This window comes from Hyla sarda, chromosome 4 (genome assembly GCF_029499605.1).
Source record: "Hyla sarda isolate aHylSar1 chromosome 4, aHylSar1.hap1, whole genome shotgun sequence".
Taxonomy (NCBI): Eukaryota; Metazoa; Chordata; class Amphibia; order Anura; family Hylidae; genus Hyla; species Hyla sarda.
The window spans coordinates 205,918,815-205,936,487 of record NC_079192.1 but is presented as its reverse complement, the minus strand read 5'-3'; the positions used below and the strand labels follow the sequence as shown (position 1 = coordinate 205,936,487).

Here is a 17,673-nt window from a genome sequence, read left to right as displayed (position 1 = left end):
TAGATCCACCAAAGGTCCTTTAGCAAAACCATAGAGTTCTGTAACCCGGTCACATGACCCGCAGGTCCTGTGACGCGAACAAGGTAGGAATATTAAATATACATCTTTACATTTATATTTACATAAATTCTAGCTAACTGAGGGGTGACGAGGGGTTAACTAAGGAAGAGGACCCCCACTGTTCCTAGGGACTCTGACTTTTTGGGATCTCACCACAAGGTAACGTATGTAATACGGTACCGGGACACCACAAATGTCTCCTGCCGATGTCCTCGTTTGATCCCGGTCTGAGGAGTATCAAGTTGTGTACCCCGCGGTAAGTACGGATATGCCAGTCTTCATTAGCCAGTTTATTGATTTGTTTGTATACATTATATCCTAGCACCCCTACCTACTCATATATTGGATAGGAAGACCGTTCGTCTAGCTCTGATCGACTCCACACCTGAAATCACTACTAAGCGATACTGAGCAGTGCCATCTCTTCACCTATGCTTTGTATAGAGATCTTATTGTATGTATGTTAAAGGTATAGCTTAGATGATTTAGGGTGGCATCCAACCTCAAACCAGCCTTGGTAGTATAATACCAAAGAGCATAAGTATCAATATCTTCAAAAGATCCACAATTGTAAGAAAAATAAATAAAATCATTGAAATGAAACTTTGAAGGTCCATTGTTACTCTTATTCTCGGGTCAAACTGGAAAAAATATATTGGGGGAGAGTTATCTAAACCTGCCCAGAGGAAAAGTTGCTGAGTTGCCCATAGCAACCAATCAGATTGCTTCTTACATTTTTTCAGAGGCCTTTTCAGAAATTTTAAAAGTGATCTGATTGGTTGCTATGGGCAACTTAGCAACTTTTCCTCAGGACAGGTTTTGATAAATCTCCCCCTTTGGCCTTTACAGTCATCTTCCATACTACAAAAAATCCATGGTTTTCTTTTTTGTTACTCTTGACCAGTAGTGTTGCTCGCGAATATTCGCAATTCGAATATTATTCGCGAATATCGCATATTCGCGAATTCGCGAATTTCGCGAATATAGCGCTATATATTCGTAATTACGAATATTCGTTTTGTTTTTTTGTTTTTTTTTCTTCACAGTACACATCACAGTGATCATCCCTCTCTGCTTCCAGCTTGTGTGGTGTAAAGATGGCTCTAATACTACTGTGTGAGACTGGCGTGCGAAATTTCGCATATGCGAAAATAAAACGAGGATATAACGAATATGCGAATATTCGCGAATATATGACGAATATTCGTCCATATATTCGCGAATATTCGCGAATTCGAATATGGCCTATGCCGCTCAACACTATTGACCAGCTAGAAGCAGTGGGTGATCATGTTACGGCGAAGAGTCTGGTGCTGCGGGAAAGCATTACCTAAACAAAACATATGTGCCCAAAATTGATTCACACGGCTCTATTGAGCATTGTAGGGATTTCCCTGGAGGGGTACTTAGTTCCTGTGAACATAGAGATGGATTGCTGAGCTGAAGAAATGACCAAAGGGAAGGTAAAAAAAGGTCAGGCTAGTAGGATAGTTGACAAGAATAAGTTCCTGGATAGCCATGACTGATGCATTAAAAATTGTGTTGTGTTAATAAAGCTTTTATCATGTATTGAAAAGGTATACAATTTATACTTCCTCCCTAACTTAAAATAAATCCCCTTTTTCAATACTGTCAATAATTGGAAAGCTTTTTGTTTTTCACCCAGAGGCCCCATCATGTCTGTTACATCTTTAAAGGGGAACACTGGTGGAAACGAGTGGAAAACAAATGTTTTTAAAACAACTGGTGCCAGAAAGTTAAACAGATTTGTAAATTACTTCTATAAAAAAAAAATCTTAACCCTACCAATACTTATTAGCACTACAGAGAAAATTGTGCAGTTCTTTCCAGTCTCACAACAGTGCTCTCTGCTGACACCTCTGTCCGTGTCAGGAACTGTCCAGATCAGGCTGGGTTTACATCACGTTTTTGCCATACTGTTTTCAATCCATTTTTCTAAAGAAAACCATATGGCAAAAAAACGGATGGAACAGTATGGGAAAAAGTAAACCGCATGTGTTTTTAAACCGTATACTGTTTTTAAAAGTGCATACAGTTCCGTCCGTTTTAATTTTTTTGAAAACATAAGTTTTTGAAAATTCTGTCCATTGTTAATGGTAGGGATCTTGGGTGGGGACTTTAGGATGCAAATGCGCATGTGCAAAGAAAAAAACGCATACGGTTTCGCTGTATGGATTTGTATACATGTGCGTTTCCCATTGATGTTCATGTTTAAAAAAAAAAGGTATGCGGTTGCAATACCGTTTTTAACCCGGAGTCAAAACCTTGGTTGAACACGGTTTGTAGTACTGTTAAAAACTGTATTACAAGCAAACCGTACACAACCGTATGCATCAGGGTGCATACGGTTTGCAATACTTTGCCTATGTATACGGTTTTCAATACCGTTCCATATGTTTTCACTAATGAAATCGTATGCGGGAACCGTAGTTGAAAAACGTCATGTGAACCCAGCCTTAGAAGCAAATCCCCAAAGAAAACCTCTCCTGCTCTGGACAGTTCCTGACACGGACAGAGGTGTCAGCAGAGAGCACTGTTATCAGACTGGAAAGAACTTCACACATTTATCTGTGGTATATCTGTAGTATACAGCAGTTGATAAGTACTGGAAGGATTAAGATTTTTAAATAGAAGTAATTTACAAATCTGTTAAACTTTCTGGAGCCAGTTGATTTGAAAACATTTTTTTCCCACCGGAGTTCCCCTTTAATACACTGGGCTAAATAGACATATTCAGGGGAAATCATCTTGTTTCCATTCACTAAAATAATATCTTGATCTTGGTCATAGTAAACATGAATATCAAAAAATTTACCTAAATATAAAATATAATTTAATGGAATCTGTGGAGTAGAACAATAAATAAAACAAAATGAATTGGGGCAGAGCAATGTGTTTCCTAGTGAAAAGAGTCTACATAAAATCGTTGCTGTTCACATTCCTGAATCATTATGCCATTGTTGTGTCCCCTAACATAAAAGGTTCCAAGTACGAGTGAAGCGTATCCGTCAGCTGACTGCAGACCCTCATACATTGCGCAGTGTTTATAGGAATTCGAGTGGAGTGCAGATTATGAATCATTTTCAAAATTAAATTTTTCCTCAAGAAAAATATGTACACCAATTGGCCATAACATCAAAATACAGACAGTGAATTGGTTATCTTCGTACCGTGGCAGCTGTCAAGGGTTAAGTCAGACCATCTCCAGAATGGCAGGTCTTGGGGGGTGCTGGCAATATCTAGTGGTTAGTACCTACCAAAAGTGAACCAGCGGTAGGGTATTGACTTCTAAAGCTAATTGATACATTTCTGATCCCACAGATTGTACAAATTGATACAAGTTAATGCTGCCTATTATAATAAGGTGTCAAAATACACAGCACTTTACACAGCTTGCTATAGTGCCACCATAAGCATTGTTGGGGAGATTTATCAAAATTTGTGCAGGGGAACAATGGAGTAGTTTCCAATAGTAACCAATTCCGTTTACTTTTCAAGACTTTTTATTACAAAAAATGAAAACTGGAATCAGGATGTTGCTATGGAAAACTACTCCGCTTACTAAAACTGTCAAATTTTTAGGCAGTGCAGACTTAGACAGTCTTCAAATGCACCAGATTTGTAAAATTGTATCAAGAAATTAAATTTGTTGCATTCTTTGACCACCAGAAAAATTCTGCTAGGAAATTCCATTGCAGCAGACTCCCATTAGGACTCTGCTGCTGATTGGGATTCTACTGCACTATGCACTTGGCAGACATCCCGATTCTGGCCTCTGCCAAAAGAATTGACATGTCAATTCTTTCAGAGTAATCCGTTTGGAACTGCATTTAATGCATAATTATCCGCCGTGTGAACATTCCCCAAGTTGGTTTACTTTAGTCCGCAATTATGTGCCAAGAAATGCACTAAAATTCTGGTGCATGATTTAGGTCTTGTCTTTTGTGAGGCGTTGTGAAAAAGTGTTTAACAATTGTCTAAAACTCATTATAAATATGGCAAGAGTTATGTAAGACATATTTGGTTCATATGACACCAGAATTCTAATGCATTTTCAGTGGCAAATCTGGACCTATGTGTTTCCCTTTAAAGGGGTTCTCCACTGCCCTGCCTTCTGGAGCTCCGCTCGCAGCGTCCAGAAGTTTATTACTCCGAACGCTGTGTGCGGGCTTCCGTGTTCGAGGCCGCCCCTTCGTGACGTCACGCCCACCTCCTCGCGCCCCCTTCCCATAGACTTTTGTTGAGGGGGCGGGAGGCGTGACATCACGAGGGGGTGGCCTCGAACACGGAAGCCCGCACACAGCGTTCGGAGTAATATACTTCCGGACGCTGGGAGCGGAGCTCCGGAAGGCAGGGCAGTGGAGAACCCCTTTTAGCTCCATTGATACTAAACTCTACATTGTGTAATTCTATCACTCTATTCTTTGCCACCCATGTTAAAGGGGTATTCCAGCCATAGACATCTTATCCCCTATGAAAAGTATAGAGGATAAAATGTGTGATCGCCGAGGGCCCGCGATCAGACATCTTATCCACTATACTTTGCATAGGGGATAAGCTGTCTATGGCCGGAATACCCCTTTAATGTTTCCTGGTCTTCCTGGAAATGTGAAACATAAAATTTATCTATTTATGCTCTAGTTTATAAATCAGATCCTACTTAGCCAAGATAAAGGATGGGCAAAAAACACAAAAACAAAATAGTTACAAAATAAATTACCGGTAAACTGAAGGTGGAAAGATCTCCAGAAACGTTTCTGAAGAGTGTTGTCATTGGAATGTCTGCGGCCGTATTTCAGATATAGTCTTGCTTGATGTACAAAAGTAACTTACTCAATAAAACATTCAGATATGCGAGATGTCTTCCCATCTGCTTATCAAAATAGGACACAGGCTGTGCCAGTTCCTTCATTGGGCTAAATGAAGCAATTCATGGACAAAGAAGCCAGTGGTCACTTTGATGAATTTAGGGGAATCAAAGACTATTTTGGGAAATTTGACTTCTAATCTAATAACAGAGGGGAAAATGAGGGTGTAAATTTCCCTTATCTGAAACACTATTCTCTTTCTGTTTGTGGCTCTACAAGGAAATTTCAATCATGGCACAAAGGATTATTCATGATGGAGCTATGTGAATTGGCCTAGCATTGATCACAACCCAATTCTGCCTTGTCCTACAATACTTTCCAGTGTGTGCAGACATTAATGAAAGGTCAGGACCAAGCAGTAAAAGGCAGAAGGAGTCAAAAAGTAGAAACATATAAATATCAGTCACAGAGGAACATGCCTCATTCTGTTCCAGTCCGTGGTCCCAGCTGTGTCACTATCCAGCTGCAATGTACACGCTCAACTTTAGAATCATTCCGAGCTAAACTTGGAACAATAATTGGGATCATCCTCACAGCATCATACAAATATCAACTCATAGGAAACTGGAAGCTGGCTATAGCAATAAAGATCTGCCGTACACTGTAGCCGCCTGTCCTTCTCATGTGACCAGAACTGACTATTCAGTTGATTTCGGATACAATTTCTTGAAACCAAAAACAAACTAGTGGATACACAGTCATTTATATAGCATTTTATATCAGTTTTTGCTACATTTGTTACATCTGAAAATGACTCTCGCAGCCAAACTGGAAGATATTGAGGCAACACTGGAGCACCTGATGATGGATATGTTTGTAAGTAGTTTTTTTTTATTGTTATGTGCTTTATATAGGGGATTAGTTTTACAGTTTGTATTAATGTAATGTGAGCTGTTGTGTTTATCAGTGTAGTTATTGGCTTGCATTGTGTATTATTAAATACTGTGATTAACATTGTCGGAGAAGTCTTAATCCAAGTGCTTAAGTTTCTTAAGAATAAGTCTGGATTTGTGCCACAGATGATTTGAAAATGATCCATTTTCATCATGACTCTAGCAACAAATTGTTTATACAAGCCAACAAAATAAACTGTGTATATACTGTACAGACCAAAAGTTTGGAAACACCTTCTCATTCTGAGTTTGCTTTATTTTCATGACTATGAAAATTGTAGATTCACACTGAAGGCATCAAAACTATGAATTAACACATGTGGAATTATATACATAACAAAAAAGTGTGAAAATATGTCACATTCTAGGTTCTAGCCACCTTTTGCTTTGATTACTGCTTTGCACACTCTTGGCATTCTCTTGTTGAGCTTCAAGAGGTAGTCACCTGAAATGGTTTTCACTTCACAGGTGTGCTGGTGTGGAGGAGGAGGTGTGATGGTGTGGGGGTGCTTTGCTGGTGACACTGTTGGGGATTTATTCAAAATTGAAGGCATACTGTACCAGAATGGCTACCACAGCATCTTGCAGCGGCATGCTATTCCATCCGGTTTGAGTTTAGTTGGACCATCATTTATTTTTCAACAGAACAATGACCCCAAACACACCTCCAGGCTGTGTAAGGGCTATTTGACCAAGAAAGTAAGTGATTGGGTGCTGCGCCAGATGACCTGGCCTACACAGTCACCGGACCTGAACCCAATCGAGATGGTTTGGGGTGAGCTGGACCGTAGAGTGAAGGCAAAAGGGCCAACAAGTGATAAGCATCTCTGGGAACTCCTTCAAGACTGTTGGAAGACCATTTCAGGTGACTACCTCTTAAAGCTCATCAAGAGAAAGAGTGTGCAAAGCAGTAATCAAAGCAAAGGCTACTTTGAAGAACCTAGAATATGACATATTTTCAGTTGTTTCACACTTTTTTGTTATGTTTATAATTCCACATGTGTTAATTCATAGTTTTGATGCCTTCAGTGTGAATCTACAATTTTCATAGTCATGAAAATAAAGAATGAGGTGTTTCTAAACTTTTGGTCTGTACTGTATATATATATATATATTTTAACCTTTAAATTTTCCAGTAATTCAGTATTTATTATTTCAGGTTTAGCGGAACATATAGCTAAGTGGCATATCTAAAAAGATATAACCTAATCTATTAGCAGTAGAGATGAGTAAATCCACAGTAAAATTCACTAAATGGGAATATAATGAATCAGTTGTTGATTAAAAAAGGCATGCTGCTTTAAGGTCTCCTAGGACTGTATTAAACAGGATTTCTCTGGGGAATAGGAACAGAACAAGTTACTGAAAACTTAAAGGGGTATTCCAGGAAGAAACTTTTTTACATATATCAACTGGCTGCAGAAAGTTAAACAGATTTGTAAATTACTTCTATTAAAAAATCTTAATCCTTTCAATAATTATCGGTTGCTGAAGTTGAGTTGTTCTATTCTGTCAAGAGTGCTCTCTGCCGACACCTCTGCTTGTCTCAGGAACTGCACAGAGTAGAAGAGGTTTGCTATGGGGATTTGCTTCTACTCTGGACAGTTCCTGAGACAGGTGTCATCAGAGAGCACTTAGACAGAAAAGAACAACTCAACTTCAGCAGCTCATAAGTACTGAAAGGATTAAGATTTTTTAATTGAAGTAATTTAGACAGAACAGAGCAATTCAAAGACGCGCTGCACATACAGAAGCCGGCTCATCAATCTAAATTAGCCACCCACAGACCTGTTGCTCCAGCCGGGATTTCCACTCACCAGGCGTATTGATCTGCTTCACATGCTGCTACCACCACGGGCGTTTCTACCGGAGTCAGCCAGCGTGGGTCCGTCAACACAACAGTCGCACGCCGCTGCTACGGACCTCCAGCATGGGAGTCTTCTGCCAGAGCCCCGCACCTAAACTGAATGAAAGACAACGCTCTGCAGCCAAGCCGCCGCTTGTAATTTACAATTGTTATCCATACCATCTTCGGCCCGTCGCAGTACAGGACCAGCGGACACAGTGAGCATCATTTATCTTTCCAAACACTACGGGCAGCCCAGTCCAATTTACAACCAGATATCCAATTGTCGAACCACCAATATATTCCGGATAGTCGGCTAACCATTTAAAACAGCAGTGCTACATTTATCACTATTATACCATTAGGGCCCTATGGTTATTAATTATACGTACTATTGCTCTGTCAAAATGTTTTTTAATTGAATATTTCATTATTTATTTTATGATTGTATTTTAATAAAATTTTGCATTATTCAAACTAACTGTTTTCAAACCATCTTTTCACTGTGCACCCAGAAGGGTGGTAACCTGGAGGTGTGGTTGAAATTTTGCTTCTAAATTCTTTTTACTTAGTCGGTGGGGACCGATTTGTCAACCACATTTAACCCCGGATACTAGGTTGTGAGCTGCACACATTATTTGTGTTAATTTACAAATATGTTTATCTTTCTAGAGCCAGTTGATATATATATAAAAAGTTTTTTCCTGGATAACCCCTTTAACAAATTGATAGCTGATTCATTAGATTCAGATTTGGTGACTCTTACTATAGATTTGCTCAGTTATAATCTCATTCTTCTTTGGCATTGTTTTATTGAGGCAGTAGACCAGTGTTTCCCGACCAGGGAGCCTCCAGGTGTTGCAAAACTACAACTCCCAGCATGCTGGGAGTTGTAGTTGTCCAACATCTGGAGGCACCCTGGTTGGGAAACACTGCAGTAGACAGTAGAGACCTCTGCTGGTCAGTCATATCGAAATTCTGTAGCATCTGAAAAGCCCCTTTAGTGTATAGAAGCAGAAGAGTTGGAACAACTCATTGATCATAGCATCACAACCTTAAAGCGTACACAATTTTTTTTCTTTTTTAAATCAACTGGTGCCAGAATGTTAAACATATTTGTAAATTACTTCTATTAAAAAATCTTAATCCTTCCTGTATTTATTAGCTGCTAAATACTACAGAGGAATTTCTTTTCTTTTTGGAATGCTCTCTGATGACATCACCAACACACTGCTCTCTGCTGACATTATTATAATAATAAGTCTTTATTTATTTATTGTTGTCCTTAGTGGGATTTGAACCCAAGGCCCCAGCACTGCAAGGCAGCAGTGCTAACCACTGAGCCACCATGCTGCCCTTAGCATGCATCAGCTATGCATGGTTGCTAAAATGGACAGAGATGTCAGCAGAGAGCACTGTGGTCGTGATGTCATCAGTGTTCCAAAAAGAAAGGAATTTCCTCTGTAGCATTCAGCAGCTAATAAGTACTGCAAGGATTAAGATTTTTTTTTAATAGAAGTAATTTACAAATATGTTTAACTTTCTGGCACCAGTTGATTTAAAAAAGAAAAAAAAATAGTTTTATCACCGGAGTACCCCTTTAATGTTTAGTTATTGTTCTTAACATTATGCAGCACTGTTTTATTGTTTATGTAGCACCAGCATATATTACAGTGCTCTAGGTGTTATCACTTATCACTCGCAGTCTATAAAAACTATATATCTCTCCTTGCCAACGAGAAGTACGGTATTTTAAACAGGAAACATTCTCTAATAAGGAATAGTTATGTACTTGCATATTTCACTTAGTAGGTCATATAGGTCATATGACAAATAAAAAAGAAAAACAAACGTGTGTATATCTATCTATCTATATATATAGGCAGCAGATCATTCTAATATATATGTGTGTGTGTGTGTGTGTGTGTGTGTGTGTATATATATAAATAGTACTGTGTGGTTATCAGAGAAAAATTGGGTAGTTTTGTGATACTGCTGCAGTACTGTAGCAAAACATAACCCTAGATGATATATGACATTCAGTATCCTACATAGAGTTATAAAATGTAAGAAAGAATTCTGCCACTCTATAATTTTGCAGCATTGCAGCACAAATGATTGACTTGTGTTTACAACCTGTCTTGTATTACTGCAGATATTTCCAATATAAACACCTATTTAAATCCAGTCTGGCTTTGTCTGGCTCAATAAACTGAAATATGATTTTCTTGCACCATAGTGAGAGTAAAAACAGTATTGTTATAAGGTGTTGTTCCAAAAAAAAAAAAAAAGTTTTTTTTTAATTATATAATCATAGTTTAGTGGGGGTCTCTGGCACAATGGTATCTAAGAGAATGGTCTCCAAGCAAACACTTTTCTTGAAGGGAACGTCCACTTTTGTGCATCTTTGAAATGGAAAGTATTGCTTATGAAAGCATATTATTATATTTGTTAATTTGCTGACTGTCACACAGCCACCCTAACAAACATGTACATTTCAGACATTTAAACAGAGAAGATAGATAGAGATAGTAGATCATCCCAAATTTATATATATATATATATATATATATATATATATATATATATATATATAAAACAGGACGTCACATAATGTGACATTTTTAACATTATTCAAGAAAATGACCACCAGGCCAGTACATCATTAGGAATAAATCACTAATATTGTTTGTATATATACATTCATGGCCGTAAATGTTGGCACCCTTGAAATTTTTCTAGAAAAATAAATAAACCAAAAAAGGGAGGAAAAAAAAGCAAATTGGACATAATGTCTCAGCAAACTCCAAACATGGTCTGGACAAAATTATTGGCACCCTTAACTTAATATTTGGTTGCACATCCTTTGGAAAAAGTAACTGAAATCAATCGCTTCTTATAACCATCAATAAGCTTCTTACACCTCTCAGCCAGAATGCTGGACCACTCTTCCTTTGTCCACAAGACGTTTTCCCTGAAGGATTTTGGCTTACTCAAGTTCATTTTGGCAAAGTGTAGTCTTGCTTTTCTATGTCTCTGTGTCAGCAGTGGGGTCCTCTTGAGTCTCCTGCCATACCATTTCATTTCATTTAAATGTCGATAGATAGTTCACGCTGACACTGATGCTCCCTTAGCCTGCAGGACAGCTTGAATATCTTTGGAACTTGTTTGGGGCTGCTTATCCACCATCCAGACTATCCTGCATTTACACCTTTCATAAATTTTTCAATTCCGTCCACACCCAGGGAGATTAGCTACAGTGCCATGGGTTGCAAACTTCTTAATAATGTTGCACACTGTGGACAAAGACAAATCTAGATCTCTGGAGATGGACTTGTAACCTTCAGGTTGTTAATATTTTTCCACAATTTTGGTTCTCAAGTCCTCAGACAATTATCTTCTCCTCTTTCTGTTGTCCATGCTTAGTGTGGCACACAGAGACACACAAAGACTATGTGAACTTCTCTCCTTTTTATCTGCTTTCATGTGTAATTTTTATATTGCCCACACCTGTTACTTGTCCCAGGTGAGTTTAAAGGAGCATCACATGCTTGAAACAATCTTATTTTTCCACAATTTTGAAAAGGTGCCAATAATTTTGTCCAGTCCATTTTTGGAGTTTGGTGTGACATTATGTCCAATTTGCTTTTTTTCCTCCCGTTTTCGGTTTAATTCCACTACACACAAAGGGAATAAACGTGTATAGCAAAACATGTGTTACTGCAATCCTTTTCTGTGAGAAATACTTCATTTTCTAGAAAAATTTCAGGGGTGACAACATTTACGGCCATGACTGTACATATATATACATTACATTGTGTACTAACTTTAATTCAATGTTTAGGGCTATCCTAATAGAGGTACATGCACCTACTACTTTCTGAAGGTTATACTGTACCTTCCATGTGAAGCCCTATAAAATGTCTAGGTGCAGAGTACCCCTTTAAGGATAGAAAAGTCTAGGGCTTCTTCCCCTTTACATGCCTTTTTGGAAAGTAGAGTGACATTGACTTTATTTTTGTTTCCTAGCATTGTTGTGCTTTTGATGTGATTTTCGTGCTGCACTGCCAACCTGAGGCCATAATTCTTGAAGGCCACATCAGACTTCACGATACAAATATCCATGTTCCAGTAACAATGTCATTTCAAAAATTATGTATTGTCCCTTTATGATACACAAAGTGTTTACACGGATAGAACAATGCAATCTCTGGCCATTCATAGAACTGTGTCATTAGAATGAGCAGAAAAGAGACATTTTACATTCACTTTATTCTGTATATCAGGGATTACATTTACATAATTATTACAACAACAAAAATGCAATTTCTCAGTATATAGACTATTTTCATTACAGCTCATTCCCTATAGAATCCTAATTATCTTTTAAAGATGGGGTATATTTTGGGACAATATGTCTTCAAGCTTCTATTGTCCTTGGTGTCTATAATGTACCCTAGTTTGATGGTAGAAAAGCAAGCATTTTTAGGATTCCGCTGGAAGCATATATCAACAATGAATATATTCCAACGCATTTCAAGGTCAAGTATGTAACACATAACCAGTTAATTCTGTTACATTCCGTAGATGAATCTTAGTTAATAAATACATTTTATGTAACATACCACAGGTTATCTACTAAATGGCAAGAAATCCTTCTGCCTGCAGATCTGATATCCATCACATGGAGTTAGTACCAGCTGTAAAAAGTAGAGCGTGTCTGGTCACCTGCTGCCATACTGATAGCTCCTTCCTTCCAGTTTGGACAAGCGCTCGGCTGGTTCTCCCAGCTTCCCTGTGATGATATATAAGTCAGAGCATCATTTAGGACTTTTCTAATTACTTGTACTCTGCTGTGCATTTCTGTGGAAGTCTTAGTAGAACAAGCTTTTCCTCGGACAGAACATAAAAATGAATCAAGTGTCAAACACAATCATATTTGTATACGAAACAATAAAAATCTAAAGTTTGTCCAAAACACACAAAAAAGGTGCAAAACTATCCATGAGGCCGATTTCACACAGGCATATTGTGGATGCATTTTTGCATCTGCATTATGGCCAAAAGCCTTGGCCTAAACACACATCTAATGACCCGAATCGAGAAGTGATCAGACCTAATGTCAGACTGGGACTTGTGGCTGTAAGACTCACCGCAGACGGCAGGTACCCAGGGAGTAGATCACCCGTTATCCCACGGTAGTCTGGAGCTGGTGAGGTAGTAGATCCGCTGGACCTGTGTGGCAGATGACGCTGGCCGTGCCAGGGAGCGAAGTCTAAGGTGCCGCTGGTTTTCACCAGAGCCCGCAGCAAGGCGGGTTGGACTTGCAGTGGCAGGCGACACCCAGGTCGCTACCCCTGGCACGACTCGACCACACAGGCGGCTGAGGTGAAGCGTGGTACCAAAGGAATAGGCAAGACGTAGTCAGGCACGCTAGAGGTCAGGGCAGGTGACACAGGAGCGTAGTCAGTAGGGTAGCAGAAGATCAATAGGCTGGCGGCAAGAAACACGGTCGGGTCATGGAATACAGAGGTCTGGTACACGGCAAGGAAATAACTAGAAGTGCTTTCTCTAAGGCGCAGGGCAAACAAAGATCCGGCAGGGGTGCTAAGGAAGAGCTAGAAATTATAAAAAAGGTGCAGGTGCAACTACTAATTACGGGTGCACTGGCCCTTTAAATTTCACATCTCCGGCACGCGCGCGCACGAGAAGGTGGGGGCGCGTGCGTTGAGGGACAGAGGCTGGGGATGGAGGTGAGTGATGGGCTGGGACTCGCATGCGGGCGCGTCCCGCGATGCGAATCCCAGCCCCGCCGGGGGCCGGGACACGGGGGAAGATGCGCTCACGGCCAGAATGTCCGTCCGGAGCGCAGCTTGTGTAGTGGCCATAATACAAACACAAAAATAGGTCCATAATTAGCCTGTGGTAAATCTGCCCTACAGTTTTTCTCTGTTTCTGGTTTTACTCCTGATATTAGCTTAAAATACTGAATATGTGGACCAAATACTGACCAAAATACTATATGTGTGAACACAACCTTAAAACAGTAAACAGATACAGCAGATGAAAAAGGAAAAAGTTATTTCACGATTTGATGTCCCCAGTAAAAGAGTCAGTCAGACTGTGCTGGACCACTATTGGGTGTGGGAAGAGTTTTGTGTTCTTGTGATATGTGGGACTTGAATACTGGACTCTGACACTAAAGGTTTTCTCAGGCTCGCTATACAACATCTGCAGTTAATTGTAAGTAGTAAAATGGTTGGCAGACAAAATATGTGTGTTGTTTGGATGATGGAAACTAAATAAACAGAGACAATCAGAGAATATAATAAAGGCATCATAATGAGAAGCAGGCTCGAACACGGGGGAAATGGTGCAGAGCGGAACATAGCCAGTGGTCACTGTCAACCATCATGTACAGAAGTGCTGGAACGTTTTAAAAGCAGGGGTGGAAAGCAATTACAGGGGACACTAAGGCCTTTGTACAGGCGGAAAGATATTTGGCAAAATCTTATTTAGACTTTGTAGTTCTAAAACCTGCCGGTTATGTAACCAATGTGTGGCTATGAGTGACTTGTAAAACCACACAATTTTTTGCCTGTCCTAACAACTTGTGTGTTCCGTTATTTGTGACCACATAATTGGACCACCAGGTTCCACAGAGACCTCTGCGGTTCCTGATGTTTATTTATTCATTCTTATAGGTTTTAGACTCTCTGGAATGTTTATGTTTTACCAGGGATGTCAACCTAATACAAAAAGTGCCAGAGCTATAATGTCTGAGGAGGTAGTAGGAGGCATAGCTATTCGGTTTGTGCAATACTGGTTTGTGTGGTATTGAAAATAAAGGGTGTAATTATGCATATAAGGTCTGTGGTCAGGTATGGCACCACTTCTAGGCTGGACTGGAGGGCTGCGGGCACCCAGAGCTTAATTAACCCCAGCTCATTTTCACCTTAAGGACGCAGCCCTTTTTTGCAATTCTGACCACCGTCACTTCATGCATTAATAACTCTGAAATACTTTTACAAATTATTCTGATTCTGAGACTGTTTTTTCGTGACATGTTCTACTTTATGTTCGTGTTAAATTTTCGTTGTTACTTGCATCCTTTTTTGGTGAAAAATCCCAAAATTTCATGAAAATTTTAAAAATTTTGCATTTTTCTAACTTTGAAACTCTCTGCTTGTAAGGAAAATTGATATTCCAAATACATTTTATATTGATTCACTAATACAATATATCTACTTTATGTTGACATCATAAAATGGACATATTTGTACTTTTTGAAAAAATTAGAGGGCTTCAAAGTATAACAGCAATTTTCAAAATTTTCCTGAAAATTGCTAAATCTGAAGGGACAGATGTTACAGAACTACAACTCCCAGCATGCCTGGGCAGTCTAGGCATGCTGAGAGTTGTAGTTTGGCAACATCCGGAGGGCTACCGTTTGTGCACCACTGTAATAGTGGTCTCCAAACTGTGATCCTCCAGATGTTGCAAAACTACAACTTCCAGCATGCCCAGACAGCCTTTGGCTGTCTGGGCATGCTGGGAGTTGCAGTTTGGCAACCACTAGAAGGGCAGCAGTAAATATCGCTTTACTGCCACCTTCCTTCGTACCCCCCCCCACCCCCATCGTCGCTTCCCTACCGGCCCCGCTGATCTCCGCTGTCTCCACCAATTATCGGCAGTCCCCACGGCATCTTCTCCTCCCATTCTGCCTGACATCCAGGAGTGGGCAGGGCGGGGGTTTCCATGGCAACCCCCTGTCGTACACTGCCATTGGTCTGAACTCATTTCTGACTAATGGCAGGGGATAGCAGGAGATTGCAGCGCTGAAACCTTGCTCCTATCCCTCAGGATGATCGGGGCTGTCACTGACAGCTCCGATCATCCCTATTTTCCGGGTGATCGGGTCACCAGAGACCCGATCAGCCCGGAATAGGAGAAAATCGCTTGTCTGAATTGACATGCGATTTTCTCCGATCGCCGACATGGGGGGCTCTCAGGACCCCCCTCAGCGATGTGCCAGGATGCCAGCTAGCGGCGGGGACCGGAATTCCAACGGGCGTATCCATCCTACGTCCTTAAGGACTTGGAATGCAGGGCGTATGCATACGCCCTACGTCCTGAACAGTTTAAAATAAAATGCACACATTCACATGACTGCAATGCTGGCATGACGCTAGCATCCTAGTTATGTCACCATCTGGGCAGTAATCCAACTGGACTGTGCTGCTGAGAAGGCCCCATGTGCTACCTTCTCTAGTTTCACATACACACATGTTTATGACATTATCATCATACTAGTATTGTGGTCTTGTAATTGTGTGAAACAGTCATCAAAACTGGTTTGTGGGTGTCCTGGCCCTACTCTGCAGAAATGCTCTAAATGTGAGGACCATTTGCAGAGCTTTCTTTCATCTAGAGAAAAGTGTGGTGATCCTCCCCATACATGCAACTTAAAGGGGTAGAATTTTTTTTTTTATTCAACTGGTGCCACAAAGTTATACAGATTTGTATATTACTTGTATTTAAAAATCTTAATCCTTCTAGTACTTATTAGCTGCTGTATACTACAGAGGAAGTTGAGTTGTTCTTTTCTGTCTGACAACAGTGCTCTCTGCTGACACCTCTTGTCCATGTCAAGAACTGCGCTGAGCAGGAGAGGTTTCCTATGGGGATTTGTTCCTTTTATGGACAGTTCCTGACATGGACAAAGGTGTCAGCAGAGAGCACTGTGGTGAGACTGAAAAGAACAACTCAACTTCCTCTCTAGTATACAGCAGCTGATAAGTACTGGAAGGATTAAGATTTTTATATAAAAGTAAATTACAAATCTGTTTAACTTTCTGGCACCGGTTGATAAGAAAAAAATTGTTTTCCACCGGAGTACCCCTTAAACTAAAATTGCCTCCCCTCTAACATGAAATGCAAAGTAATGAGAGATATATAGTAAAACCTTACTCACAGGTGAAGTAAATAACATCAACTAACTTGCAACAATGGCACCTGTTGAAAAGTTGGATATATAGGGCAGCAAGTGAACAGTCAGTTGACAAGGGAAACATTGGGAGGGCTAGAGAACTCAGACAGAGCACCTCCAAACAGCAGGTTTTGTGGGGTGTTCCCAGTATACAGAAGTTAGTACAAACCAAAAGGAAAGGTTCTCCAAGGGACAACATCCTTTAAACAGCCAACAGGTCATAGGTAACAAGGCATATTGATGCATGTGGGAGAGTTGGCTATCCTAGCAGAACTGACACCACAGAAAAGTTACTAGAGCACAAAAAGTTCATAGATAGGTGTCAGAACCCACAGAGAATCTTAGCTTGCTCCATATTGAGAAGAAGAAGGCCGCTCTGACGAAACCCATTTTCTATTACATTATGTAGATATATGGGGGCATGTAATGAATGCCACAGTTGGGTAAGAGATGGCAACAAGACGTACAATGGGTAAAAGAAAAGCTAGTGAATGCAGTATGATGTTCTTGGCAATGTTCTGCTTAGAACCTTGGGACCTGTAATTCATGAGGATTTTACTGACATATAACACTTACCCAAACCAAACACGTATACTTCTTCATGGCCGTGAAATTCCCTAATCCTTCAGTAGGATAATGCACCCTGTCAAGCTGTAACAAATATTCAGAAATGACATGAGGAACATGACAAAGTCTTCAAGTAGATATGAAAATATGAAGAAGAAAAGCATAAAGCATAAAAGTTGTCTTTAAATAGTGTGTTTTGAAGTAATTTATTTTTACTTTGGTTTTGCTTATGTGCGACATATTTATCATACTGTCACGGGGTGGGGGGGGGGTTAATAAATTTGGCACACGTTAGAAAAAAAACAATAAATCACTTTGTATGATTCTTCCTTTCCTCTTTGACTTTTCTGCACAAAAAAATCTCAGTCGCGCCAAAATATAAGCAACAAAATGGTTTTAAAGACAATATTAAATGTCCCCCATAATATG

General features: G+C 39.9%; 1 protein-coding gene across 3 annotated transcripts in view; it reads left to right on the top strand.

Annotated features, from left to right (window-relative positions):
- The window catches only part of FRMD4A (FERM domain containing 4A), a 435,019-nt gene that overhangs the window by 91,114 nt on the left and 326,232 nt on the right, over positions 1 to 17,673 (top strand). The window contains exon 1 of one of the 3 annotated variants that reach the window (XM_056573364.1): positions 5,146 to 5,765. The exons of the other annotated variants lie outside the window; for them this stretch is intronic. Coding sequence (XP_056429339.1) covers positions 5,700 to 5,765 — 66 coding nt within the window. The 5' untranslated portion in view covers positions 5,146 to 5,699. Of the gene's footprint in view, positions 1 to 5,145; positions 5,766 to 17,673 lie in introns of those variants that run through there. 3 annotated transcript variants of the gene reach the window in all.